Source organism: Micropterus dolomieu, linkage group LG12 (genome assembly GCF_021292245.1).
Source record: "Micropterus dolomieu isolate WLL.071019.BEF.003 ecotype Adirondacks linkage group LG12, ASM2129224v1, whole genome shotgun sequence".
In the NCBI taxonomy this organism is placed as follows: Eukaryota; Metazoa; Chordata; class Actinopteri; order Centrarchiformes; family Centrarchidae; genus Micropterus; species Micropterus dolomieu.
In genome coordinates this window covers 32,054,000-32,080,984 of record NC_060161.1, presented here as the reverse complement: position 1 = coordinate 32,080,984, position 26,985 = coordinate 32,054,000, and the positions used below count along the sequence as shown (strand labels likewise).

Below are 26,985 nucleotides of genomic sequence, written 5' to 3'. Positions count from 1 at the left end.
AGCTCAAAGAATGAAACTTGCCACCTCCTCACTTCTTCAAATTGCCCTTACTGTTTCGATGCCTCCCATTGTTGTTGCCTGTTATTTACCTGTGTGTCCGTGTTTCTTTGTCATCCCACAGGGTATGTGTGTGTGTGTGTGTGTGGGAGTGAGTGACTGAGTGACTGAGTGTGTGTCTCTAAAATGTCGCGGTTGGCTGGACACATATGATCGGACATGGAGGCTGTCGGTGCAGTCAACGGCACACAGGATGATCTCCGCCTCCGGCCCTTGCCTGACGATGACCCTGGCAACCTCGATTACCATGACTACGGCCCAAATGCCGGTGCTAACCCCCCGGCATTTCCCACAGTGTTTGAGGGGGTGAATTTTCCAGAGGACCCCATTAAACTGCTGAGTGTACAGGTAGAGGAATCATATTCCCACATAAACATAATGACAAAGACTGATTGGATGAAAGTGATTGTACGTATCAATAAAAGCCAAAGCTCTTATGTATGCATCACTTATGATGGGTGATCTTTATGTTGTGGGGAATTTAGGGACACTGATTGTAGTCACAGTGTATTGTAGTCACAGTGTTTGTATGTTATGGTGAGCATAATGTGCATTTCTATAACATTATTTCCATTAACACCACCACAAAAAGTGAGACTTTCGTGGGCTGTGATAACAGCTTACATTAATGTGTATAAAACATGTTTTATTGATAGATAACACTCATTTTCACTCAGGAGTCTCAAATCCTTAAACTATTTTTCCAAATTCATTACAAAGCTGTAGCTATCACAAATAATTAATTTGACTTAATTTGATCAAATCTGATTGTTTGAGTTTGATTATAAAGTTCAAAAAGTTGGAGCACTGATTGATTTTGTTTCTGTCTTACTTTCTTTTTTTTCTGTCTTAATTTCTAAAAAAACAACTTGCCCTGTGTTACATATTTTGTTGAGCTGTGTACTTACATTATCCCAAATATTTCCAACAATGTTAAATGTTAAAGAGATTTTATACAAGCTAACTTCTGCAAAAGCTGATTTCTGCAGGATTCGTGATTTTCATCAATGAAAAGCAGCTGCTATTATCTGCTATATAATAATAGGTCTTTTGTTATTGTTTTGATGTGACAATCCTCTTGTGGCAGAAATTGCAGTATGTGCAAATACGCTGCTGTTAAAGAAACTCAACATTATTTCACAACATAAGCCACACTGAACCACTATTTTATAACCTTTATTTTAGCAGGATAAGTTCTTGCCATGAGTGTCTCTCTACAGGGTCTGTCTGTTGGTCTTTCGTTTTCTTTTGGCTGAAATAGTTTAACAATGAATTGCCACAAACTTTTATGCACACATTCATTCATTCCCAGATAATGTTTCCTACTTATTTTGATTAACCCCTAATGTTTCCTATAGCATTTGTGGTTTTGAGACATTCATGATTTTGATTGAAATGTCTCAATGACTGTCAAGGATAAGATCCAATAAATCTTAATCCTTTGCCTTTTTATCTAACGCTATCATCAGGTGAATATTTCCTCTTGTCCAATACTTTTGGTTAAACTACATTCCATTCCCATTAGCCTCAGCTTGTCCTCGGTCTTAATCCTGCCTATAAAGCTCTGATTTGTTATTTGTGTGTTGAACCATGGGAAACAGCCACACACGTGCACACCAGACCTATTTGAATCACAGGAAAAAAACTCAGACATGTGGGTTGTAGTGTCTACTGAGCCGTTGCTGCAAATAGCCATCTCTGACAGATGTTTGTTGTTGTTGTTGTTGTTTGTAGGTGGTGTTGATTTTGGCCTACAGCACCATAATCGTACTTGGGGTTCTGGGTAATTCTCTGGTTATCTACGTCATCTACCGCTTCAAGACCCTCCGCACCGTCACCAACTTCTTCATCGCCAACCTGGCTGTTGGTATGTTTGCGCAGATACACACACACACACACACACACACACACACACACACACACGAGCACACAAACAGGTCACCATCTTTGGATGTCAGAGAGGATTTCCTGGCTATGCTGAGTCTGACAGGCATCAAATCAGAAACAACACCGAGCTGCTGTGTGTGTGCGTGCCCTCTGTAGGTCGTCCGATGATGACTCAGACATGTGTCAGCTGTTATATGCTATTTGTCTGTGATGTCTGGGGTTTGTCTGTGGCTGCTGTGTGGGAGGGAGACAGACGGAAAGATAAAATCAAACATGTATTCGTCGTGTGTTTGACATTTACACAACACCAACGCCGTTTTTACGGAAATGTGAAATATAAAATGTGATTGTGTTAGTGTTTAAATAGATTTGTACGGAGGACAGAACAGAAACATTCTTGTAAAAACTCCCAGAGGCACAGAAGATTATTTAGGAGTTTAAACATGTAAAAACATTAACCCTATGTTTCCATTTTTATTTGATAACATAATTTATCTCTGAGCCGAATACAATTTTTTATGGGAGAAAGAGAGGAGAACGAGAAAGGAAATGCAAAGATCAAGAGACTATTACTCAATACATCTTTACAATATTACATTAAACTGGTCATGATATCTAACTCATGAAGGCTTTCCATTGGCTATTCTGAATACTAGATGTAAAGTAGCTCTTTCTGCCACTTTGGAAGTGATGCAAAAAAAAAAAATTTGGTATCAAGGACTCCTGTCTCCTGTGTGCAAACCATGGCTCTCTGGAGCGGTTTAAACTCTGACAAAGTAAGTCAAATAAAACTGAATATTGACACGCAGTTAACAAGCAACGATAGCTTACTCAGTTTGGACTACTGTATCTCTTCCATTAGAATGAATTGATTTTCTGCCGCAATATTTAACTTTAATATGCTGTTGTTACTGGGCGGCGCGTGCAACAGTTGCCATCCCTCAGGTTGTGACACAGGGACACATAGGTACTTGGTGGCGAGGTTTGCCGTATGTTCTTCTCCTAGGATTATTCTTCACTAACAAGGACCATGCCAATGTTAGATTTTATAGTGGTTTATTATGAATAGTTATGGTGTGGTGGTGCAGTGCTTAGCGCTGTCGCCTCACAGCAAGAAGGTTGTTGGTTCAAACCCCTGTTGCCCCGGCCTTTCTGTGTGGAGTTTGCATGTTCTCCCCGTGTCTGTGTGGGTTCTCTCCAGGTGCTCCAGCTTCCTCCCACCATCCAAAGACATGCAGGCTAGGTTAATTGGTGTCTCTAAATTGTCCTTAGGTGTGACTGGTTGTTTGTCTGTGTGTGGCCCTGTGATGGACTGGTGACCTGGCCAGGGTGTACCTTTTGCCCGATGCCAGCTGGGATTGGCTCCAGCCCCCCGCGACCCTGTACGCAGGATAAGCGGTTGAAGATGGAAAAGTATGTTTCACACATTTGCCAGCGTTTTATTTTTGTTCTAGTATTTGTTAGAATGAGTGTGTTGACTGACAACAGGCTCCCAAACACATGATGATCAGCCAAAATCATAATATCAGTCCACTGGCAGCTTTTGTCATCACCTTCAGTATGAAGGATTTAATTGTGTTTTTGTGGCAGCCTGCAGAGACTGGAGGAGATGTCAAATTTTACTCCAAACATCAAATATGATTTGAATACCCAGTTAACAAGACCAGAGGCCACAGCCATCACTTAACTAACCATCTCTCAGTGACATAAATAATGTTTTCTCAGAGTAACAGGCTCGACACATGGCTTGGTGATGTCATCTCTGTTCTATTAATTTCTGAGTGTGAAGAGGCGATGTTCACAAGTCCCCCGCCTGTGAACTAACACATGATGCTCAATTGTGAAATTTCATGCTGAAGCATGATTAACCATACTTTTATTAACTGGATCTCTATTTTTTTGATGTACTGTAAGTACAAAAGAAAATCAATTTAAAGTCACGAGGTATTTTTGGCCACTATACAGGAAAGACAGACACGAAACAGCGAAAGAATGATGGGCCACCAGGACGCTCACAAAGTCAGTTTTTTGATTCCTAAAACATCATAAATTGACTCACTTTCTAATTAAAATTGTTAGAAGTACAAAGTAAAAAAAATTAAACATGAAGAAAACAAATATGTACCATGAATAAATGAGTAAACACATTCAGATAAATGCATGAATTAACATGAAAATAACTAAACAAGGCAAAAGGCTGAATTAATAAGCACCACATCAGCACACAAGCAAATAAATATGACACGTGAACGTAATAATGTAGTGCAGGGCAGCTTTTCAGGCCTGAAGATGAACGATAATACATTTTATTCATAATGCACACATTAGGGAAAGAAAATGAAATGACTAACAAGTAAACCAACAGGTGGGTTGGAGGGTGATTTGTGCCTCCAAGATGTAGCAGTGAGAGATGTCAGCACCATGGAGAGCAACAGGCTGAGAGGGAGGCTTCAGGACCATGGACAGTGACTGTTCATCCTGTTTCAGGAACATTTGCTGAAAACTGCAGTGAACAACTGTTTACTGTGCCTTCTTTAAAAATTAAACTACATATTGTGAGCTGTTTTTAAAGATTGACATCTTCAGTAGGAACCAATTGGCTTGCAGCTGAGAGCTGCAGGAAGTCAGACAGTATTTAGAGCTGGACTCGTCATTTCATGGGATTTGTTGACAAAAAAGAAAACTATGTATAACTTTGTAACTCCAGTCAGACAGCAGACAATACACAGTAAAACAAAAGCAATCATAGAATGGTAGAAATAAACTATAACAAATGGAGCAGTGCTGAGGAAGAATTAGAGTTTAAGAGTCTGATGGCTTGGGTGGAAAGGCTGCTCTGCAGTCTGGTGGTGCAGCAGCTGAATCTTCTGGCCCTCTTTCCTGAAGGCAGCAGGGTGAACAGGCTGTGGCTGGGGTAGGTACTGTCCTTTAGTATCCTTTGGGCTCTGCGTAGGCACCCTACCTCACCGATGTCCCTTATGCTCAGGAGATGGGAACCAGTCTCAGCAGTTTTAATTATCTGCTGCAGAGCCCTCCAGTGCCGGGCAGTGCACAGTTGGAAATGTTTCCAGTCAGGATGCTTTCTATTGCTCCTCTGTAAAATTCAACAAGAACTTGGCACAGGAATTTGGCCTTCTTATTCTATTCTATTCAAGAAATACAACCATTTCTGGGCTTTCTTCGCCAGCGTGGACGTGAAACGACCATGTCAGGTTCTCTGTAATGCTGATTGCCAGGAACCTCAAACTCTTCACCTGCTCCACCTCAGCTCCACTGATATAGACAGGAGTGTGTGTCTTTATCTCCCTCCTAAAATCAACTATCAGCTCCTTCTGTTGACACTGAGCAGCAGGTTGTTCTCTGAGCACCACTCTGCAAGATCCTCAACTAGAGGGAAAGAAAACAGCAACAACATAATTAAGAGATATACTATAGTTTTTTGTCATCTGATGAGGGAGGTGGAGGTAAGTTAAAGAGCAACATAACATCCCATTTTAGCTTGCACACAGCTCTCCTAATCAGGAGCCCCAGCAATTTACAACTACTGTCCTGACAGGAGGGCATCTTCTACAAGACAACTTCACAGATCACATACAAAGAAATGTCACTCATGCTCAAAAATCATTCTTCAAAAGGATTAGGAGTTTTCTGTGGGAGAAAATATTCAGAGTTTTCTGAGTTTGCCTTTATTGGCAAGGCTATAGAAACATGTTCTCTTTACGCAATCTCTTTAATCATCTTTAACAGAATTTCTTTAATCATCTTTAACAGAATCTCTTTAATCGTGACTTCTTAACTGACATGCCCTCCGGTTTCAGCTGAGCGGAGGTCAGTTGGTCCAGGAGGAATTCAAATTAAAATGTTCCCTCCTGGTGTATTTGTTCCCTTGTCTCGCCTCTCCAGCTGTCCCAAAAATAAGAAACACATAAACAAATAAGTTAATGAAGTAGTCGAGGTATATAATGAGAAGGAGTGTAGAGTGTCACGTCTTCGCTTGTATGTGTGTGTTTAGCTGTGTGTGATGTGCACTAACATCATTATTGAGCCTGGAGTGTTGTTCTTAAAAGTGTAAAGAAAATTTGATGCAAAGTAAAACTTACTGCAGGCTATCATTAATACACACAAACACACACACACACGATTGCTTGTGTCCTCAGAAAACATTATTAACCTCTTTTTGCCTTTTTCCCTGAGTTTTACAAGTTTTGGTATGAAATATGAAAACATGAGAGCTCAATTAACGTTTCTGTTTATTAATTTGTAAATTAATGTCTACCTGCATTAAAATGTGTGAGTACTGACATGGTCATCGAGCATCGATATTAGGTGATTTGTAAAAATGTTTGTAAAATTCTTACTTTCTACAATATCTGAACATGGAATCTATGAGATGGTTATAGTTAGGGAGAGATCTTGCTAATTTAATTGCAGGTCTGCGGCCAGACACTGCCACCAAACACCCTTACTTTCTGCCTCACTATAACTTCCTGTGTTGGCACTAAATGTTGCCGACGTTATTCCTATGGATACTGGGCTAAACACAGAGATAGGTCCAGGACATTTTTAGCTTAGCCTAGACTGGAAGCCTAGAGAGAAACTGCTACTAAAAGTCCATTAAAAGTGAAAACAACAATTCCCAAAGCATGTTCTATTATGCATTATGTAGAACATAACGCATAAGGGTTTTGGCTGTGCAATATAAACAAAATCAATCAACAATTCCTTGATAAGAAAAACTATATATAATATGATAACATTGCTTTATAATGTTCTAATAAACCACATAACCAGTGATGTCCACTTTCCAGAATAGACATGGTGGGGCTGGTTGAGTTGGCTAAATACACAGCATGCTATTGTTTTGCTATCAGAAATCAGATAGTTAGATGGGAAAAAACAGCCCTATATTTGAGGAAACTTTTTTGAGTCAGCAGTGTTTCAGAGTGTTTGTGTCCACATGATGAATGTAATGTCTCTCTCTCCTAAGAATAATATCTGGCTCATTAGCTACTAAATATTAAACTATGTTCACCAGCTAGTCTCTAACTACGGAGTTGCAGTTTGGAGCTGAGCAGGTAGTGGACACTTCCAGGCTAGCTAGCTAGCTAAGTTTGTGTTTAATGCATCGACAGACACCCGTAAAGCCCCTAACCCTAACCATCACAGGCATTTGTGCCTAAACCTAAGTCAGTGACTTTATGCATGTTGACCGGCCCACCCTACCTTGCAACGCACTATCAAACACTGAAGGGTACCTTTTGCGTAAAATAAATACTCTTGTCACGCTGTCTCAAAGCGTCGGTAATTGACACACTGAGATGAAAACGTGTTGGCAATTCTCCTGTCACTATGAACAATATCTTTCACAATACACATAGATTTTCATGTTATCCATTGTCATTGTAAAAATATGAATTAGTAAATGATCTTATGAGCATATGAAAACATGATCAAGCAAAAGAGACACAATGTGGATCACTCTGCGGCAGGTTAAAACTGTTGCTGCAGTATGTGAGAGAACAGTGACGGCGGGGAGTGAAAAGTGTTTTGGAAGTGTAGCAGAAAATAACAACCTCCTTTAGAGACATATCATTTACTTTTATGTATTCATGAGAGAAAAGCAGTACGGAGAGAGGAAGAGGTATAGTCAGAGAGACAGACAGAGAGAAACATTTAAAGAGGAGAATGAACCATCTGAAAGCAAGACACTGAACTAAACCTAGAAAAAAATAGTGAATGTAAAATTAATCTCCTATGAAACTACTTGTCCTTCTGGGATTAATTTGTTTGAAATGCTGTGGAGGATGAATTTCATGTTGTATTTCCAATGCACAGTGACCTACAGAGTCCCACACTTGATTGAAACAGTTCAGTTAAAGAATCCTGATTATTTGATTTGAATGTCTGAGTAGATTTCTACTTTAATAAGATTTCTTGAAAATGCATGCCAGCTAAGACAAGCGTCCAAGTAACCTTTTGTAACATAAATAGGATATTTTGAAATGTTTTTGAACTTTTGTCACGTTATCGTCTTGATTTTTGTTTAAGCTTGCAGTATGCATGAAACAAATGTAGTTTGGACAAACTGCCTCTCTCTGTTCTGAATATCAAGCTCTCACTTCCAAGTCATTACATGCGGATGCATGGTCAAGAGCCCTTACCGTCAATTTGTAATGTACTGGGAAATCCCTTTGCGTCAAAGTTCAATGCACTGAGGGAATCCCAATAGTGTCATTTTTGAAAGATAAAAGCTGATTTACGATATAATTAAACAGAGAAGTCTGGAGGAAGGAGCTGGCTGGGTTCGATGGGTGGGCCAGAAACTGGACTTTCAGCCAGGAGACCAGTGTTGCCTGTGTGAAAGAAACAAATCAACATTGATTGTTTTTAGTGAAGTTACATAAGTTACATTATGTACTTTTAACCCTAATCATGACCTTTTACTGAAACTAACCAAGTACTTTTGGTGCCAAAACAAATATTTCACAACGTTAACCACGTGCTGTTTGACCAAGTGACAAGCTGGGAGTGAGAATGTGTTGTGAATATCCTCACTGGAGGGTGAGGTGAAAAGGCTGCAATTTTAGTCTCTCCCTGGCTGTTTTCTTCATCTCTTACCAAGAACTCTGTGTCTGAAGTCTCAATGTGTTGAACGGTACAAATGGGGATTTTAAAGAACCATTTCCCCTTGAAACATTCATGGTTTTGCATTTGGTTTTTGCACAAAAAGAATTAGAAAAGCAGTGTAAAGAACATTGTACGTTTCAGAAAGTTACAAATATTGTGTAGTATACCAATGCAGACTGTATTCCAGATATTTCCTTTTACATTTAAAGGTAATTAAAGGGAGCATGTAGCTTTGGAATTTTTACAAATGTAAATGTAGGGTTTGAAAGATCATTTAGTTGGCAGATTTCTTTAATATATTGTGTTTTGTCAATGTGATAAAAACTGTTTTGAACAATTGAATTAAGAGATTTAGAGTGCCGCTGGGAGAAATATCAATAGCAGGAGAAAGGACAGAGCAGAGAGAAAGAGAGAGCAGCAGTATGACTGATGTGATGTGAAATGTGCAGAAAGGTAGAACGACGGCAGCCAGAAAGTTGTCGGTTCAATTCCCCTGAAACAAAGAAGCGGTGGGCAGGAGAGCAGACAGTTTGTGAAAAACAAACAGAAAACTGGGAGAGCGAACGCTTCACTGCCTCGCCCACAGGCTCGTCTGCTCACTCTCTCTTTCATGATTTCAGTCTGTCTCTTTTTGTGCTTTTCGCATTTTGTCTTAATGGGAACATGGCAATTGTATTATTGGACAACACAGATGATATTCTGCTGTTTATACACCCTGGAAGTGTGATTTCTAGGGCGATTGATGTGCATGTCATTAAAAGCTGTGGTAGACAATATATTTCCTAAGCATTTTTATTTTAGTTGCTGAAATTCTCTTTACATGCTGACAGCAATCAATACATCAAATTCTCTGAAAACAAATATCCAGTGTATGTGACCGTCACAGGACTGTAAGAAGCACAGCCAATCGTTTCATTAAATGAGTGTTAAGAGATTTATTCCACAACTGAGGGGCAATTGAGATGAGGGAGATTTAGGAACTGTTACTGGAAGGACCCTGCTAGAGGATCTCAAGAAGCGATTAGGCTCAGAGGGAGTTAGCAGATCACAGCCGTTAGCCATGCAGTGTTGGTCATTGAACGTGATCTGGAGATTTCATCCAATATCAATGTTCTTGTCTGGTGATGTGGTAGATCAGATTCACTGAAGCAGGGCATGGCTACAAGGTGTGGCTTTGTGGTCATAGAACTGGCAGATCAGATTTCACTCAAATGATTTTCGTAGTTGTACTTTGTAATGGTTTTGGGACACACTAATGAACTACCCTTTTTTGTCGTTTAGTTTAAGTATTTGTTGTGAGCTTGTCCTTGTGGGTACTGCTAATATCAGAAAGGCTCTTCTCAAATATTCTAATCTTGTCATTTCTCCTAAATATTTTTTTCTTTTTGCATTTTTGAAAAATGAATAGGATGGTAAAATGTTCATAATGAATGTATTTGTAAGTTATTGTTTATTCACAACACACTTGTAGCAACTACAGTATCAGTGTTGTTATGCTTCTTATAACGCAACTCAAAATACTTGGTAAGCTCGGGGAAAGGTCACAGTCTGTTAAAAATATAACAAAAAGTCAACTGTGACTTGAGACGAGACTCAATATTTAACCAAACAATTTGTTTCCTCAAATATTTAGTTGTAAATTAACTTCAATTTGAGGAGACAGCAATGCCATGGTGTAATGAGCTGGCTCATTTTTGCATTTCTGAGAAACAACAATATCTCTCAATCTTACTGCTCCCTCTTCTCTAGATATCTATATTTCTGTCTCTGCTCTTCTTGGTCTCTTGTTTCTTTCTCTTTTCTCTGCTGCCCTCCGCCCTCGCTCTGTCTCTCTCTGTTACTCTGTCTCTGCCCTGAAGGTCCACAGGAAGCAGAAGGCCAAATTTTGTGAAACAAAAAGAGAGGAGGAGGGTGGACATCAGGCTCAGTAAGACCCTTACACAGATTTTTTTTTTTTGTCTAACCCAATTCGGCACGATGCCCTTATCACAGATTAAACATCCCAAACTGACATGGGCAGAGAGGGTTGCAAACTTGCCCCGCCCCCCTCCACGTCTGTGCCGTCAGTGTCCTCAGACCATTGACTTAACATTGGGATGACATCATGCAGATGAAAGATGTTAAAAATATCAAAACTCACAACACAAAGAGTAGTAATTGACCTTGTTTGCTTTTAGATTTGTCCTGTTTTACAGACATCTATGTCAGAATGCTTTTTGGGCCGCAGGGTATTTTGTTGACCACTGGGACAAAATGGCAGTAAAGCTGACTTGCTGCGCTTGTTTAGTTCTCTAAATACATCCATTGCTCTGACGTGTTCAAGTTTAAAAAATAGCATATGGAATTTACTTTTCTTATTAATCATTTTTGTTGTCTACAGTCTTGTTGTTCCTCACGACACTGAAATACAGGTAACAGCAAAAAAAAAAAGGACAAATTACACTGACATCTGATTGTATTGTTAGTCACTGTTAACCATGACACGCCAAGCCTATCTTAAATTTCTGGGTCTAATGTACATGTTAGTAGTGTTTGTCACATTTGACATAAAGGGACAATAAAGGGAGATCAACCATAGTACTAGTATAAGCTAGTCTAGGAGCCTCAGTAGGATAAATACCTGGTGGAAGCAAGTTAGCAAATAGTGCAATCAAGATGGGCAAACTGTAAGGAGATAGAAGAAGAAGACAGGAAGTGCATTTTAGACGTTAGGGGTTAGGGGACATGTTTACTGACGAGATGAGTTAGAGAGGGACGCCCCTGCTCTGGTCATCTGGTCTCATAGATGAGAACAGCCGGGACTGAGATTGCTTTGTTTGTAGGGATGGCAGAGCCAGGCAAAGGAGCGCAGAGGAACGTAAGTTTGTATTATGGAGTTTAGGTAGATGGGTGCAGACCCAATGTCACTCTGTATGCAAGCATTTGTGACTTGCATTTGATTCGGTAGGCCACGGATAGATTTGTGGGGTGACATGAGTCTTTTTGGGTTGATCAAAAACCAGATGTGCCACCATGTTCTGGACCATTTGTAGGGGTTTCACCGCACAAGCTTGCAAGAGAAATTAGAAATTACTATTATATATATTATATATTTGTTTACTTTATAAATGGTCAGAGGAGTAGTACAAAGGCTGGGACAAGTTCTTGAGGGATAAAAGTTCTTGCACCATTCCTCTGGGGTTGAAGCTTTTTTTTATTTGCTCATTGAAATTGTTCTGAATCATATTATTTCTATGTAGTAAACTTTAACGATTGGTAAATTCAGTCAGCATTCTTTCAGTTTGAAAAGAATCATCTGACAGATGTTCAGCTACAGATGTTGATTGACACTCAGCAGCAGCAGATGTTGACGCTCACGCGTTCAGAGGCGGATCTGACTAAAATCAAGATGTGACCCGCTGTAAGTTGGCCGCTCTCTGAGCAGACGCCTCCCTCAATGGATCTGACGCTCACCAGTTGTTTTGATTCTGCGTGTATGCTCCTGCAGCTCAGTGATACATACAGCTGCTTCATCTGCCGACATTGACATCTAAATGCATTCAATTTTACCACAGTACAAAAGGAACTCTGGTTAAAGTGGATAAAGAACAATAAAGCACTCGGGACTATATTGCAGACCGTTTATATAAGATTTAAGGTGGGGTCCTTCTGGCTGTTCCAAAGTCAAGGCTTGAATCTTAACGTGCCTTTTGCCATCAGGGCCCCTTGGCACTGAAACTATCTGCCTGAGGCGATATGGCTTGCAGAATCAGTTTCAAATCTCTTCTTAAAACTTTTTTTTATAGACTTGCTTTTATGTGATGAGGTCTTCTTATTGTTTTTATTAGTATATATATTCATTTTTAGTGACTTTTTTATTATTTTATCTCTTAACAGTCTTATCTTTAATCATCATTTGACTTCTCTCTAAATTTTTTGTGTCTTTTGTCTTCGTGTTTTTATTTTTCCTCTTATCTTGCTTTTGTTTGTCTGTCTATTGTTATATTGCCTTCTGGGTATCCTGCTTTTACTTTGCTTTGTCAAAGCACTTTGTAAACTCTTTTTTTAAAGGTGCTATATAAATAAAGCTATTTTTATTATATGGCAATGTCCTTTATGCAAATATATTCAGATGCATACTATTGAACAAGTGCTGAGCTGTCACTCTGTGGTGTTTGGATTTTCTTCACCTCCTCCTTCAGTTCGTCAATTCCTGCTTGTTAGCAGGTTAGAGCCAGCATGAAAGTGACATCCCTGAACAACACAAAAACAGCCGAGACACATACGGCCTGATGTCTGTTCAATTATGTGTGATTGAGGAAAAAATAAAGATCCCAAGGAGAGATGTAGTGTTTTGGCTGTTGTAGGATCAAGGATGTTAATCCTCATTCCTCCAGTTGTATCTTCATTTACACGCTAACATTCACTTTAAATACAGCTTAGAAAAGTTTGGTGGACAGGATAAACAATCAGCTAATGAATTTAACAGTCAAAGATCTTTCACCAGAAATATTAAGTGATGAGCAAAGTGGTTGGTCAGTAAGGTGTGATTGATGAAAACACAGTTTTCAGACAGCCTGGGGTATTTTTTTTCCTTTTGGCTGAGATGGAAAGCTCAATGTAGTGATAAAGTGAAGATGTGATTGAAAGCTTCTCCTTACCTCCTCCTGCAGTGTAGTGCAGCATCCGTAGTTTTTTATCATCACACACTGTTCCCAAAACACTTTGCAGTACGTGCATTCAGAAAAGACAATCATAAAATAAATATTATATGTGGTAGGAAACAGCAATGCTCAAGTCCAAGCAAGACATCAACGCCAAACAGCAATGAGCACTTTGTATCAAATCCATAATCCCTAAAATGTTAAATTGTTCAAATATATCAGAATCATATTTTCAGTAACTTTTCCTGAGTGAAACTTCTGTCTTCTTCCTCTCCAGCCGACCTGCTGGTGAACACGCTGTGCCTCCCCTTCACCCTCGTCTACACGCTGCAGGGAGAGTGGAAGTTTGGCAGCACCCTCTGCTTCATGCTGCCCTACGCCCAGGGACTCGCCGTGCATGTCTCCACGGTGACGCTCAATGTCATCGCCCTGGACCGCCACAGGTGGGTGGAGCTTAAAGCAGGGAGGTGACTGCGATTGTTGGGAAGCTGTGATCAGTGCTTATGGTCTGCTTAAATTTGTCCATTTATGTAGCAGTTATACATAGTTACATTGAGGCCTCATAACCACAGTCAATGAGACATCCTTGTATTACATTGTCACATCTTCTTTGGTCTGTGTTAATGTTGGTAAATGAGGAGGTCAACTTTAAAGTGTAACACACACCGACCGGTCAATTGATGCCAGTAGCACCAACAAAACATGTCTTACAGACATTAGAAAAGGTACAATAACTACATTCTGGGAGTGAATATGATCAACATGAATGAATGTAGAATGTTCCTTGAAAATGGCTCTAGGCAATGTTGGGTGGTCCCTCACTTTGGTCCAGATTGAAATATCTCAACAAAGCATGGTCAAGAGCCATTGGCGCCCCTTAGCGCCATTTTTGTATGCTTAAGGTAGGTGTAGGATATTTAACAGAGAAGTCTGATAAAGGAGGAGGTTGGGGTGGAAGGTACATCAGAAATTGGACCTTCAACCAGGAGACCAGTGTTCGTGTCAAATGTAAATGCTCCGTATTTGTATAGCGCCTTTCCGACCACTCAAAGCGCTTTTACACTACATCTGCATTCACCAGTCATACACATTCATGCTCTAAGTGCTCAAACAGAAACTAACATTCACACTCATTCATACACTGGCGGAACAGCCGCCAGGGGCAAATCGGGGTTCAGTATCTTGCCCAAGGACACTTCGACACGCAACCAGGGGGAGCCAGGGATTGAACCGCCTACCTTCCGATTAACGGCCAACCCGCTCTACCTCCTGAGCCACAGCAATCCTGTGTTAAACAAAAATTCACCATTGAATGTTTTTATTTAACTTACGTGGGTTACTTGTGTAAGTTTAGCAAGTAACGTAACTTTACTTAAGTCATTTTAACCCAAACCATTATCTTGTCCTAAACCTAACCAAGTAGTTTTGGTGCCTAAACCTAACCAAAATGCGACGTTTTATAGTATATTTAAGTATAACCAGATGTTGCATATTTATTGTTGCTAAATTGACTCTACATGTCTAAAAAACAATGCTAAAGGTGTAGCCAGTGCGTTAAAAACTGTCTATATGTGACAAGTTGGGAGTGAGAATGTGTTGTCTGACATGCTAAACTAAGATGGTGAACATGGTAAACATTTTACCAGTTAAACATTAACATTAGCATTGTTATGGTGAGCATGTTGGTATGGTGACATTGCATTTAACTCAAAGCACAGTTGTGTCTGAGTACAGCCTCACAGACTATATGCTCTGTAATTTCTCTGTATTTGTATAGCGCCTTTCTAGTGTTTGCGGCCACTCAAAGCACTTTTACACTACATCGCATGCACCCATTAAGCCTAAGTGCTCAAACGGAAACTAACATTCACACACATTCATACACCAGGGGAACATCCATATGAGGCAATTCGGGGTTCAGTATCTTGCCCAAGGACACTTAGACAAGTAGCTGTGAGGAGCCGGGGATTGGGCAACGGGGAACTCTCTCTACATATTGAGCCACAACTGCCCCACAGAGCTGCTTTCATGGCTGCAGTCTTGTTCCAAGTTTCAGCTAATTTCAGTACATGTGAATAGCAACTTATCGAGACTTGAAATTTGCTTGTTGTAGCTAATCCATCCCAGTCAGCCTTTATAGTACATCTATGGAAATGTAAATGCATGGTGAAAGGAAGTTACACAAGGTCAAAAGGTTTCAGTTTAATTCCATCAGCAGGAGTAAGAACATTTACCTGCTCGCTCACTGTGTGCTGCCGTCCTCTAAGTGACACAATGCAAAATACAAAAGTGAAAAGTGACATTTTAACCTTAATACAGCTGCTCCCAGGAAAAGAGGATTAGAATTGAGATTGACATGCAAATGGAGCCCACTCTGATGGTCCCACTGCACTATTAACAGCACAATTGGGTTTTGGCAGTTTAAGTGTAGGTGTTAACAGCAGCAGTGCAGCAATGTTTGGATGAACAATGGCTCATTTACATAATTTCAACCTCTGTAACCCTGCAGACCAGATTTTAAAGCTGCTGGACCTGAATAGAGAGGACATTAATGAACTGCACTGGGAGGTGTGCTTATACATGCTTCGGAGATTAAATATCCACTAGGGCTGACCTCCAATAGTCGAAGATTCGATGCTTCGATGGGCGGAGCCGGATTCGACTGTCAATCTTACAGTCAAAGCTTTGCAGTGAAACGAGGATCATGCCATTTTGGCGATATGGGGGTGCTCAACGTCTGATTTTACATAGAACTACCAGTTTTCTAACCCTGGGTCATCAGTGTGCATGTCTAGGCGTAGCGTGTGTTTGGTGGCGGAAGAGGAACACTTGCTGAAGAGAAGGAGCCCCAGCTTCACTGGTGTTGTGCAGAGTTGTCCGCACATCGCGGGAGAGAGAAAAGGGTCTTGAAAAAGCCAAAAGCGGAGCTACCGTGTGCAACCACAAATGAGGACAGAAGCAGGAAAGAGGAGTCTGTCTTACTATGGCCCATTGTCCTGGAATGAATTCCAGTCTAAGCTTAAGATTGGCATGCCAATTTCTTTAGCTGCTTTTTGTTTTTACATTTTTTGATTAGTTGTAGTTACATCTCTACATTTTATCTTTTAATTTACTTAATTCAAATACGGCAATACGGACTTTCAGCTCCCTCCAAAGATTTTGGGTTCAGGTCTGGAGACTGGCTAGGCCCCTCTAGGTCTTTGAGATGCTTCTTACAGAGCCACTCCTTAGTTGTCCTGGCTGTGTTTTGGGTCGTTGTCATGCTGGAAGACCCAGCCACGACCCATCTTCAATGCTCTTACTGAGGGAAGGAGGTTGTTGGCCAAGATCTTGCGATACATGGCCCCATCCATCCTTCCCTCAATATGGTGCAGTCGTCCTGTCCACTTTGCAGAAAAGCATCCCTAAAGAATGATGTTTCCACCTCCATGCTTCACAGTTGGGATGGTGTTCTTGGGGTTGTACTCATCCTTCTTCCTCCAAACATGGCGAGTGGAGTTTAGACCATAAAGCTCTAATTTTGTCTCATCAGACCACATGACCTTCTCCCATTCTTCCTCTGGATCGTCCAGATGGTCACTGGCAAACTTCAGACGGGGCTGGCTTGAGCAGGGGGACCTTGCGTGCGTAGCAGGATTTTAATTTTAATCCATGACGGCGTAGTGTGTTACTAATGGTTTTCTATGAGACTGTGGTCCCAGCTCTCTTCAGGTCATTGACCAGGTCCTGCCGTGTAGTTCTGGGCTGAACCCTCACCTTCCTCATGATCACTGATGCCCCACGAGGTGAGATCTTGCATGGAGACCCAGACCGAGGGAGATTGACTGTCATCTTGAACTTCTTCCATTTTCTAATAATTGCAGTTGTTACCTTCTCACCATGCTGCTTGCCTATTGTCCTGTAGCTCATCCTAGCCTTGTGCAGGTCTACAATTTTATCCCTGATGTCCTGACACAGCTCTATGGTCTTGGCCATTGTGGAGCGGTTGGAGTCTGTTTGATTGAGTGTGTGGACAGGTGTCTTTTATACAGGTAACGAGTTCAAACAGGTGCAGTTAATACAGGTAATGAATGGAGAACAGGAGCGTTTCTAAAATAAGAACTAACAGGTCTGTGAGAGCTGGAATTCTTACTGGTTGGTAGGTGATCAAATACTACTGTGATTTTCTGGATTTTTGTTTTAGATTCCGTCTCTCACAGTTGAAGTGTACCTATGATAAAAATTATAGACCTCTACATGCTTTGTATGTAGGAAAACCTGCAAAATCAGCAGTGTATCAAATAATTGTTCTCCCCACTATATATATATATATTTATATTCTTGTATTGTATTTCAACTATTGTATTATGTAATGTATTGTATTTCAACTTATGGGGAAAAAAATGTTGTTTTACTTATGCTATACAGGACTGCCTTGCAGAAGAGACTCTCAATGGGACTTTCCTGTTAAAATAAAGGTTAAATCTAGAATTTAAATAATGTTCTTATAAAGCAGCAAACTTTAAACACTTATTTTGTTAACATATCGGGTCCTTTGAGATGTTCCTGGAGCTCCCACCAGAGTCCACAATCTGTTGTTTGTAGTCTTTTGTCTCCACCTGCCCAGGAACTGCAGATGGAACTCAGGTACAATTGAATCCCTCAGTGTTTGAAAAGGATGTTTTGTCAGATCGTTCCTGACAAATAAATTCAAAAAACATTTCAAGATTAAGGCATTTGAGTATTGTGTTGCATTATGGGAGAATGGTGTCCATCAGCACAGGAAAACATGGTTAACTTTAGTAAGTTTTGGAATAAGCTCAAAAACTGGCACAGTGCAAGTTTGCTTCTATTTAATGAAATAGTTCAACATATTGAGAAATACACTTATTTGCTTTGTTGCCAAGAGTTACAGTAGATGTGAAGATACCAGTCTCATGTCTGTATGGTAAATATGGACATAGAAGCTGGGGACATTTAGGAACAGAAGGGAACAGCTATCTGTGCTAAGTGAAAACATACTCCTACCCACACCTCACGTGTTAATTAGTGAGCTTTAGAGGTGCATATTTGTGTATTTACTATTGCAGCAAACATCTTTCATGCTGGTTGCTTTGGCTGAATCTAAATAGAGGATTGTGCTGTCTTCTTTTATATATTTTGTTCTGGATGATGGCAACATGTAGGCAAACAGATTGTGATTTAACATGTTTTATTAGTTTTCTAAATGGATATTTACCTGTTTCTACAGAATTTATGTTCATACTGGACAATTCTGCAGCAATGTCTTATACAATAATTTAATTTAAATGGGCAGGGAGTTATGTGTCTTTACAGCATAATGTCCACCATTTCTATTAGTAGTAATAACATAATCTGATCATCTGACTGCTCATGTATCTTGTTGAGTCAGACTTCTTTTAAGCGATGTCACTGCATTTCCAGGTCCCAGCTATTAACTTGGCGAGTACGATGATATTATTCATGATTGAAAATTAATTCCAGGTTGTAATAAAACACAATGAAAGTAAGGAAGTGGAGGTCAAGGTGGTGGATGGGTGTGTAGCATGACTAACATTTCTCCTGGAGGCTGGAGTTCGTAGTCAATTCAATATAAGCAGTTTAAGACCATATTCAAAAACCTATCCCAACCTTAACCAAGTGTTTTTGTTGTTTTCTTCCATCTGGCAGGCACAGGAACATTCACTGTGAAATAACTCTGTGACGCAAATGAGTAGCTGTTCATATTGTATACACTGTATATATCCACCTACCATATATACATACTAATACCTGCAGAGCAAAATTTATTCCAGCATCCTTTGCACTCTGCTCCACTACACTATTGCTGTCTTCCAATGTTTTTGTTTTATTTATGCTTGTGTGTGTGTGTGTGTGTGTGTGTGTGTGTGTGTGTCTGGTTTTGTTGAGCTTGTTGTTTGCTTATGCTTGTTCTGTGTGTGTACATTGAGGGCATTGCAAGACCTATGTCAAATATGTACATACTGTACATACCTGGCCATTAAAAGTGATTCTGCTTCTGATTGGTGCAGCTTCAAAAATGAATCTGACTGAAACTGAATGCGCAAAAATGTCATTGAATGTAATCTGGGGTTCCATCAATGTTCTGGTGAGAACCAAGTAGATTGGTACACACAGAATTCTGCTATTTAATCATCAGCTGATATTTAACATAACGAGCTACAATGTTCTCTGCCTATATATATATATATATATATATATAATATATAGTATCACACAAACAGATATATGCCACATGATACTGTATGCAAATAACTGCACTAAAACTCAACCTACTACAAATTAAGACACACAAACTTGAGAAAAGAAAAGTTAGAATCCTACTTTTAAAGAGGTTACATTTCCTTGCAGGTCTCTGCATCAGCAGGGGCTGTAAAAGCTAAAAGCAGCTTTGCCAGCTTCTGATCCAATCTGCACAACTATGAACAGGCTGTTGCCAGAAGACCACAGAGACCCACTTGGCTCATTACTAGCAAGCAAAAATGAAGCACATTGTGCTGCCAGGCCATTTACAGCTCTGTAGCTGAATCTTAAAGTCAACTGTAATGCTTATTGGAGGCCGCAACAAGAAACCTGAGAACCATTATAATGAGTTCACTTTTTCTTCTGCACTGAATGAGCTGCAGCCAAGACTTGTTACTTTTGGAAGACAGAAAATGTGATTATTGAAGTTTGGTTGTACTTGTAATTAAAAAACTGAAATGAAGAAAAGTTTTTTGTGTGTGTTTATTTGTTTTGTTTTTCATCATCAGTATTATTGTCATCTATGCTAGTGATGGATGGTTATGTTTGTCCATTAATTGGTGGGTCCACCACTTTGGGCCTGACTGAAAGATCTCAGGAACTATTGGTCCTATGTTAACATTTAGCATGTTAACAAGCTTAACATGGTAGATCACTATTTTATCACACTGTTCTAGGTTCCGTATTTGTTTCCTTTTTCCCTCCCACTCCTATCTTTTCCAAAACTCTGCGCTCTGTTTCTCCTTTGTCTTCCTTTCTGTCTGTTTTCCCTATTCTTTCCTCTTTCAATCTATCCTTCATTCTTTCTTACAACGTTATCTTATCACTCAACACCAAAACCAAAATCTTTTATCTTCACTTGTGATGTGAATGTGATCACATTTCGCTGTATACTTGTTTAGTTTTATTTTATTTAACCACCATATAACAAGGAAGTCTCGTGAGATACATTATTTTTTGCCTGACCAAAATGGCAGCCTAAAACACTGTAGAGTACATAGTATACAGAATCGCAAAATACATTTACAAGAATCAGAATGCAAGAGTTGAACCTGTATATCTCCATTGTTGTAATACTTTCTCTAAAGTAAAAGTGTTTCATCCATGACTGCAGACTGGTGCTGTTCATTCATTATTAATCTACAACAATTGTTCCCTGATCTTTTAAAAATAAAAAGGTGAATCTGCTATGTACAGTTGCGTAACGGTGGTGTGTGTGTGTGTGTGTGTGTGTGTGTGTGTGTGTTTCAGGTGTATTGTGTACCACCTGGAGACCAGGATGCGTAAGGACGTGTGTTTTGGGGTGATAGCTTTGACCTGGGTGCTGAGCGCTGTGCTCGCCAGCCCTCTGGCCATCTTCAGAGAGTACGGCTCCTTCACCCTGGAGCCTGGACACACCATCCAGGTACACACACACACACACACACACACACACACACCTGTAACACTTGTGCAGATCAGTGCCCTCGTTTCCCTTCTCATCCAGCTCTTTGATCTCCCTGCTTGTTCCCCACCGACTCTCTTCCACCAGTTCCTCTCACATCCCTCACTTTCCCTCCTCTCTTTCCCCTCTCCATGTCTTTCATCTCTCCCTCCATCCATCCTGTCCTCCTCTCACTTTCATCGTTCACTCCGCCTCACAGACCATAAACCCCGCTTTCTCTGTCTCCTCAATGTCGCCACCTTTTCCCATTTTGTCATCCCTTTTTGAACTCTTTAAAATTCAAGTTCAGTGCAATCATCATATTTTCCTGTTTGCTGAACACATCATTATACTTTTCTTCATTTCCATCTTGACCAGATGCTCATATTTTTATATTTGTCATGTTATTTTACATCCAACTTTCATTTCACCATCTAAATGCAGCTGAAGCTATACATTTTTTCACATTTCTTCTTCAATATGCTTGCATCTTGGAAGTATTGGTTTTTATCATGTTTAATTGCACCTATTTATCATTTTGTTTTTTGCTCTGCTACTTTGATGACCCAATTGCCCACATGCATTATTTTAATCTTGAATTAAATCCAATTTAATGTAATATATTCTAATCGAATCTACACTTCTTCATCAAATAAAAAAATGTATAATTTAAGTTGTCAAATCCAAACTAATAAAGATCAGATTTTATAACATTCACTCAAATAATCAAATCAATTCAATTGAGTCTAATGTAATCTAAACACTATAAACTAAACATAATTAAAATAAAATAAAATCAAATCTAAACTGCACAAAATTGAACTGAAACAAATTCAGTTTTTATAACATCTCAGCTACACGTAAACTCAGATAAGCTAATGCCATCTTAACTACACTGAACACTGTTGTTTTTGACCCCATTCATCAAGATCTGAGACTTTCTCTATGTAGAAAAAAGGCCTATTTCTCTCAAATATTGTTCACAAATCTGTCAAATCTGTCAAATCTGTGTTAGTGAGCATTTCTCCTTTGCCAAGATAATCCATCCACCTCACAGGTGTGGCATATCAAGATGCTGATCAGACAGCATGGGTATTGCACAGGTTTGTCTTAGGCTGGCCACAATAAAAGGCCACTCAAATATGTGCAGTTCCATCACACAGCACAATGCCACAGATGTCGCATGTTTTGAGGGACTGTGCAATTGGCATGCTGACTGCAGGAATGTCCACCAGAGCTGTTGCCCATGAATTGAATGTTTATTTATCTGCCTTAAGCCGTCTCCAAAGGCGTTTCAGAGAATTTGGCAGTACATCCAACCTGCCTCACAACTGCAGACCACGTGTAACCACACAAGCCCCGGACCTGCACATCCAGCATCTTCACCTCCAAGATCGTCTGAAACAATCGGTTTGCATAACCAAAGAATTTCTGCACAAACTGTCAGGAACTGTCTTAGGGAAGCTCATCTGCATGCTTGTCGTCCTCATCGGGGTCTCGACCTGACTGCAACTTCGCACAGCCATTGAAGAGGAGTGGCCCAACATTCCACAGGCCACAATCAACAACCTGATCAACTCTGTACGAAGGAGATGTGTTGCACTGCGTAAGGTAAATGGTAGTCACATCAGATATTGACAGGTTTCCGGACCCCCTCAATACAGTGAGACTGCACGTTTTCGAGTGGCCTTTTATTGTGGCCAGCCTAAGGCACACCTGTGCAATACCCATGCTGTCTGATCAGCATCTTGATATGCCACATCTGTGAGGTGGATGGATTATCTTGGCAAAGGAGAAGTGTTCACTAACACATATTTTGACAGATTTGTGAAAAATGTTTGAGAGAAATAGGCCTTTTGTGTACATAGAGAAAGTCTTAGATCTTTGAGTTCAACTCATGATGAATGGGGGCAAAAACAAAAGTGTCACATTTATAATTTTGTTCAGTGTAATTTACTTTACACTAATTTGATCTCTATAAAACTAAATGTAAATTTATTACTCAGTCTAATCTATTGAAAAATGTGTAACTGAAATTAATGTAAACTACTCCAATTTTAACTAAACACCTCAAGCTACTGAATCTACTCTACGAACATAAGATTGACATAATATCACCTTCCACGCTCAGCAGTAATGGAGCAACATTAGCATTCATTTGTCTTGTGTCTGTGTCCACCTGTTGAATCTCAGTCCAATATTCACTCTCTTTTAGCTCTGTTTTAGGTCTCCACCAGCTCCTTAGGAAAGTATCCAGCTCTTTAGCTGCTAAATTCTCCACTATGATCACCAGCTATCTCCGACTGTGTTTGCCTGCTGTTTGCGGCTGAGCAGGTTGTGTATAACTATAACCAAACTGATCTAATATGATCTGAATATATCTTCTGTCCTGTCCTGTCTTCCAGGTGTGTACAGAGAAGTGGCCTGGTAAAAACACAGACGGCACCGTCTACAGCATCTCCATGTTGATCCTGCAGTACTTCCTGCCGCTGTCCATCATCTCTTTTGCCTATGCCCGCATCTGGTCCAAACTGCGCGGCCATGTCAGCCCAGCAGATACCGTTGGCAGCAGCAGTGCCGGCTCTGAGCGCCACCGCCGGCGCCGCAAAACCACCAAGATGCTGGTGACCATGGTGGTGGTGTTCGCTGTCAGCTGGCTGCCCTTCCATGCCTTCCAGCTGGCCACGGACATCGACAGCACTGTGCTGGACATGCGCGACTTCCGCCTGCTCTACACCGTCTTCCATGTGGTCGCCATGTGCTCCACCTTCGCCAACCCACTGCTGTATGGCTGGATGAACCGCAATTACCGCGCTGCCTTCCTTGCCGTCTTCAAGTGCAGCAGGGGAGGGGAGAGGGGGAGGAGTGGCCGCCTGGACAGCATTCACCCCGTTGGAGGAGGCGGAGGAGGAGGAGGGAGGGCGAAGAAGATAGTGCTTGAAACGCAAGATGTGGTGTCCACCCACTTGAACGCCACTGACGTTTGAGAGCCTGAGGGAGGTGTAAATGAAGAGGGCGATGGAGGAGAAGGGGTAGAGATGACAGAGGAGCAGGCAGGAAGGAAAAGCGAATCATTGTCAGGAAATCTTTTGTCCCCCAAAAGACAATAGAAGCGAGACAAAAACGAGATTCCTCATAGAGACAGAAAGATAGATAAAGATGTGAGAGAAAATAGAAATGACAGAGTGAGAGGAAGGCAGCGGAGGATTAACGAGTTTTTGGAATCCCAAAATAGAGGAGGGGGCATCGACGAGCAGGGATTAGAAGAAGAAGAATGACAGGAGAGAGGAAGAATAGCTGCTGAATGACTCAAGGTCTCCTCGACCAATTGAGGCGCTGTCACTTTGGGGACGCGAACTCATCATGAGGAAAGCCCCGAGCACTTTGAGGACCTTTTAGGGGGAATTTGTTCAATTCAGCTTTGTATGAAGGATTTGTGACACTGTCAAAGTGAAGAAGTTTGTTCCAAAAAGAGACCAAGAATATGCCCACATAAAAAGAAGTTGCTTTGATTTTCCATTGACAAAATATCAGAGACATGAGGGCTTTCCTCCGCACAGATGGAAAAAACAGATTCTACAATAACCTTGGACTTTAATGCAAATCTTGTCAAAATAGGGCTTTACTCCATCTTCATTCCACATGTAAAGCATTTAGCTGGTACATTTAACCCCGAATGGCTTACAAGGGGCACAAGGATGCGTAAGCAGGTTGCGGGGATTGAACCTGAGAAATTTCGGCAGCAGCGTTCTTTATTGAAAATGATGTGAGCTGACTGTTCACATGTTTTAAGCGTACGGAATCGGAGGCTGCTGGGAACCGTGCAAACAGATTTTGTCAGGTGAAAGAAACAAGAAGAAGAAAATCGCAGATTTTTTAGTTCAGATGGCACCGAGGAGGACGGGGATGCATGATGCAAGCTTTGTGAAACCTCAGACATTGTTACGTAATCAAAATGTGTGGTTTACTGTGTAGGTGTGTAAAACAGAAAATACAGAGGTGGATCATTTGAGACAGACAGGGGAAAGAGTGGTCAAAATGCAAATTATTTGGATTCAAAGGGCGATGCTTTGTTTTTTCTTTCCCTTGGTAGATGAAGGACAGAATGGGGAGCAAAAAATGAGAGATGAGGGCAGAAGGGAAAAAGCAATGAGAGGATGAGGAGGAGTGAAATGTGGGATAATGAGGCCAAAAAAACACCCCAAAACGGATGAGAGATTTCAGACAGGCCACAATTTAGTGTGACACAGCAGAGAAAAGATCTTTTCTTACAAGCAGACAAATGAATGTTTCAGAAAAGAAATTTTTCTGTGTTCAATTTTTCTTTTTTGTTCATTTTGGCAGGTGTTTTCGGCATGTGTCAGGTTCAGCTGCGAATTCACATCTTTCAGCATGTTCAAGCCACACAAGGACAAAGTTGTTATTTTAAACTTGAACTGATAATAACCTGATTTAGTCAAGTGGTGATTTGTTAAATGTGGGCGCCTGCATGGTTGGCTGACTCGCACGCATTTTGAGTTCTAATGTAAGCTCCAATGTAAGCTTCATTACAGACGTTAAGCAGCCCCAGATAAAAAAAGATAATTAAAATATAATTGTTCACACTGAAATAAAGCTCATTTCATGGATACATAATTGTTTTATTAATGTTTTTAGAGACTTTGGTACTGAGAGATTAATTTCAAGTAGTCTCCAAAAGTGAATATTTTTCTTTAGGAGCATGGCGTTTCACATTCATACAGCTGTTCATATTCACACCTGGTGACCATAGGGCTTCTAAGGCTTGTGCCTTGCCCTCTCAGGCAACTCTGACTTACTCATAGAAAAAAGGCTTGCAGATGCAAAACGGCTCTAGAGAGCATAATCAGCATAACATACAATGTATGTAATACTAGAGACTTATAAGAGTACTCCTCTGAAGTATTACATTCCTATAACATTGTCTGATCGAGAGGTTTCTTATACCTTCCTTGTCAAAACCTGGTGGCTACAATACCCACAATGCAACTCAACGACCAATGGTTTGGTCGGAGATTCAGTTGTGTTATGCCAGTAGCATCTAACGTAGCCTCGAGCTGGTAGCCTCAAGTAGAGAGGAAGAGCAGACTACAGAGTCTGGTAAGCTCAATTCTTTCTAACTCCACACCAACATATATTTTTCACATTCAAACTGACCCTGACTCAAGGGACATCACTTGAGTCAGCTCTCTCTGAAGACACTCAAGGCTTTACACAACTTTTTTGTCACATATGCGGTTGTGCTCAGTTAGCTTACCCTTGAAAATTCAGACAGAGAGACAAACAGCAATGGCCAATCAGAGGGATGGAAAGGGATGACATCAAAACGAGAAATAACAGGGATGAATTCACCTGGCTGTGTACAACGGCAAACATCTGCCAATCAAAGGGTAAGATTAGGTCATGGGTATTAATGTCTGAAGATTCCCAGCCATCCATGTCATGGTTGTGCAAGGTGGGTTAAAGACGTTTCGCCTCTTATCCAACAGGCTTCTTCAGCTCTGACTGACTGGCAGGGAGTCCAAGCTATTTGACCTTTGTGGGGTTGTTACCAAGGTGATGGATACCACTTGAGATGGATTCAAAAGGTGTTGTAAAGTATTGTCACATGAGTCCATATGTCTATAATGTTGTCCGCGAAAAGAACAAAAGTGTAAAATATTTCTGGATAGGAAGGGAGGGCTGATGGTTTGAAAGAGGAGTGAAAGAAGCCATCTACACCCGAGTAGGGGGAGGAGTTGAAAACATCTTCAAGTATCTTCAGTTGCCAGTCCAGTTACCCCTGATTTAAACTTATCTTGGATATGGGTATAAATGGTTAATAAGGCCCTTAGCTACAACTTGCAAACCCTTTATAAATGGTGCCTTACAGGCTTTTTCCACTACCGGATGTTAACGATCCATAACTTAATGTGTATGTATCCATTGTCACATCTGAACTTAAATATTGGTACTGCTTTGAAGGTAGTACTGAATTCAAATTCTTGGTACTCTCGGGGGGAAGTATTGCGCAGTGTTAGTGGATACACTGCTAGTTTTTTTAGTTTCCCAATAACTATATTCTAC

The 26,985-nt window shown here is 40.5% G+C and overlaps 1 protein-coding gene across 1 annotated transcript; it reads left to right on the top strand.

The window, feature by feature from the left end:
• Nucleotides 1-216: 216 nt before the first annotated feature.
• On the top strand, nt 217-25,352 carry npy2rl (neuropeptide Y receptor Y2, like). The gene is made up of 5 exons (XM_046065145.1): nt 217-405; nt 1,792-1,924; nt 13,492-13,657; nt 20,730-20,883; nt 23,307-25,352. Exons 1-5 carry the CDS (start codon nt 217-219, stop codon nt 23,886-23,888), a joined length of 1,224 nt encoding a protein of 407 aa, XP_045921101.1. The 3' UTR covers nt 23,889-25,352.
• The last annotated feature ends 1,633 nt before the right edge of the window (nt 25,353-26,985 follow it).

Excerpts from the sequence above, each read along its gene's own strand:
- npy2rl (XM_046065145.1), top strand. The coding sequence starts at position 217 with ATGGAGGCTGTCGGTGCAGTCAACGGCACACAGGATGATCTCCGCCTC. Across the intron at positions 1,925-13,491 it reads CATCGCCAACCTGGCTGTTG|CCGACCTGCTGGTGAACACG; the intron begins GTATGTTTGCGC and ends CTTCCTCTCCAG. Across the intron at positions 13,658-20,729 it reads ATCGCCCTGGACCGCCACAG|GTGTATTGTGTACCACCTGG; the intron begins GTGGGTGGAGCT and ends TGTGTGTTTCAG.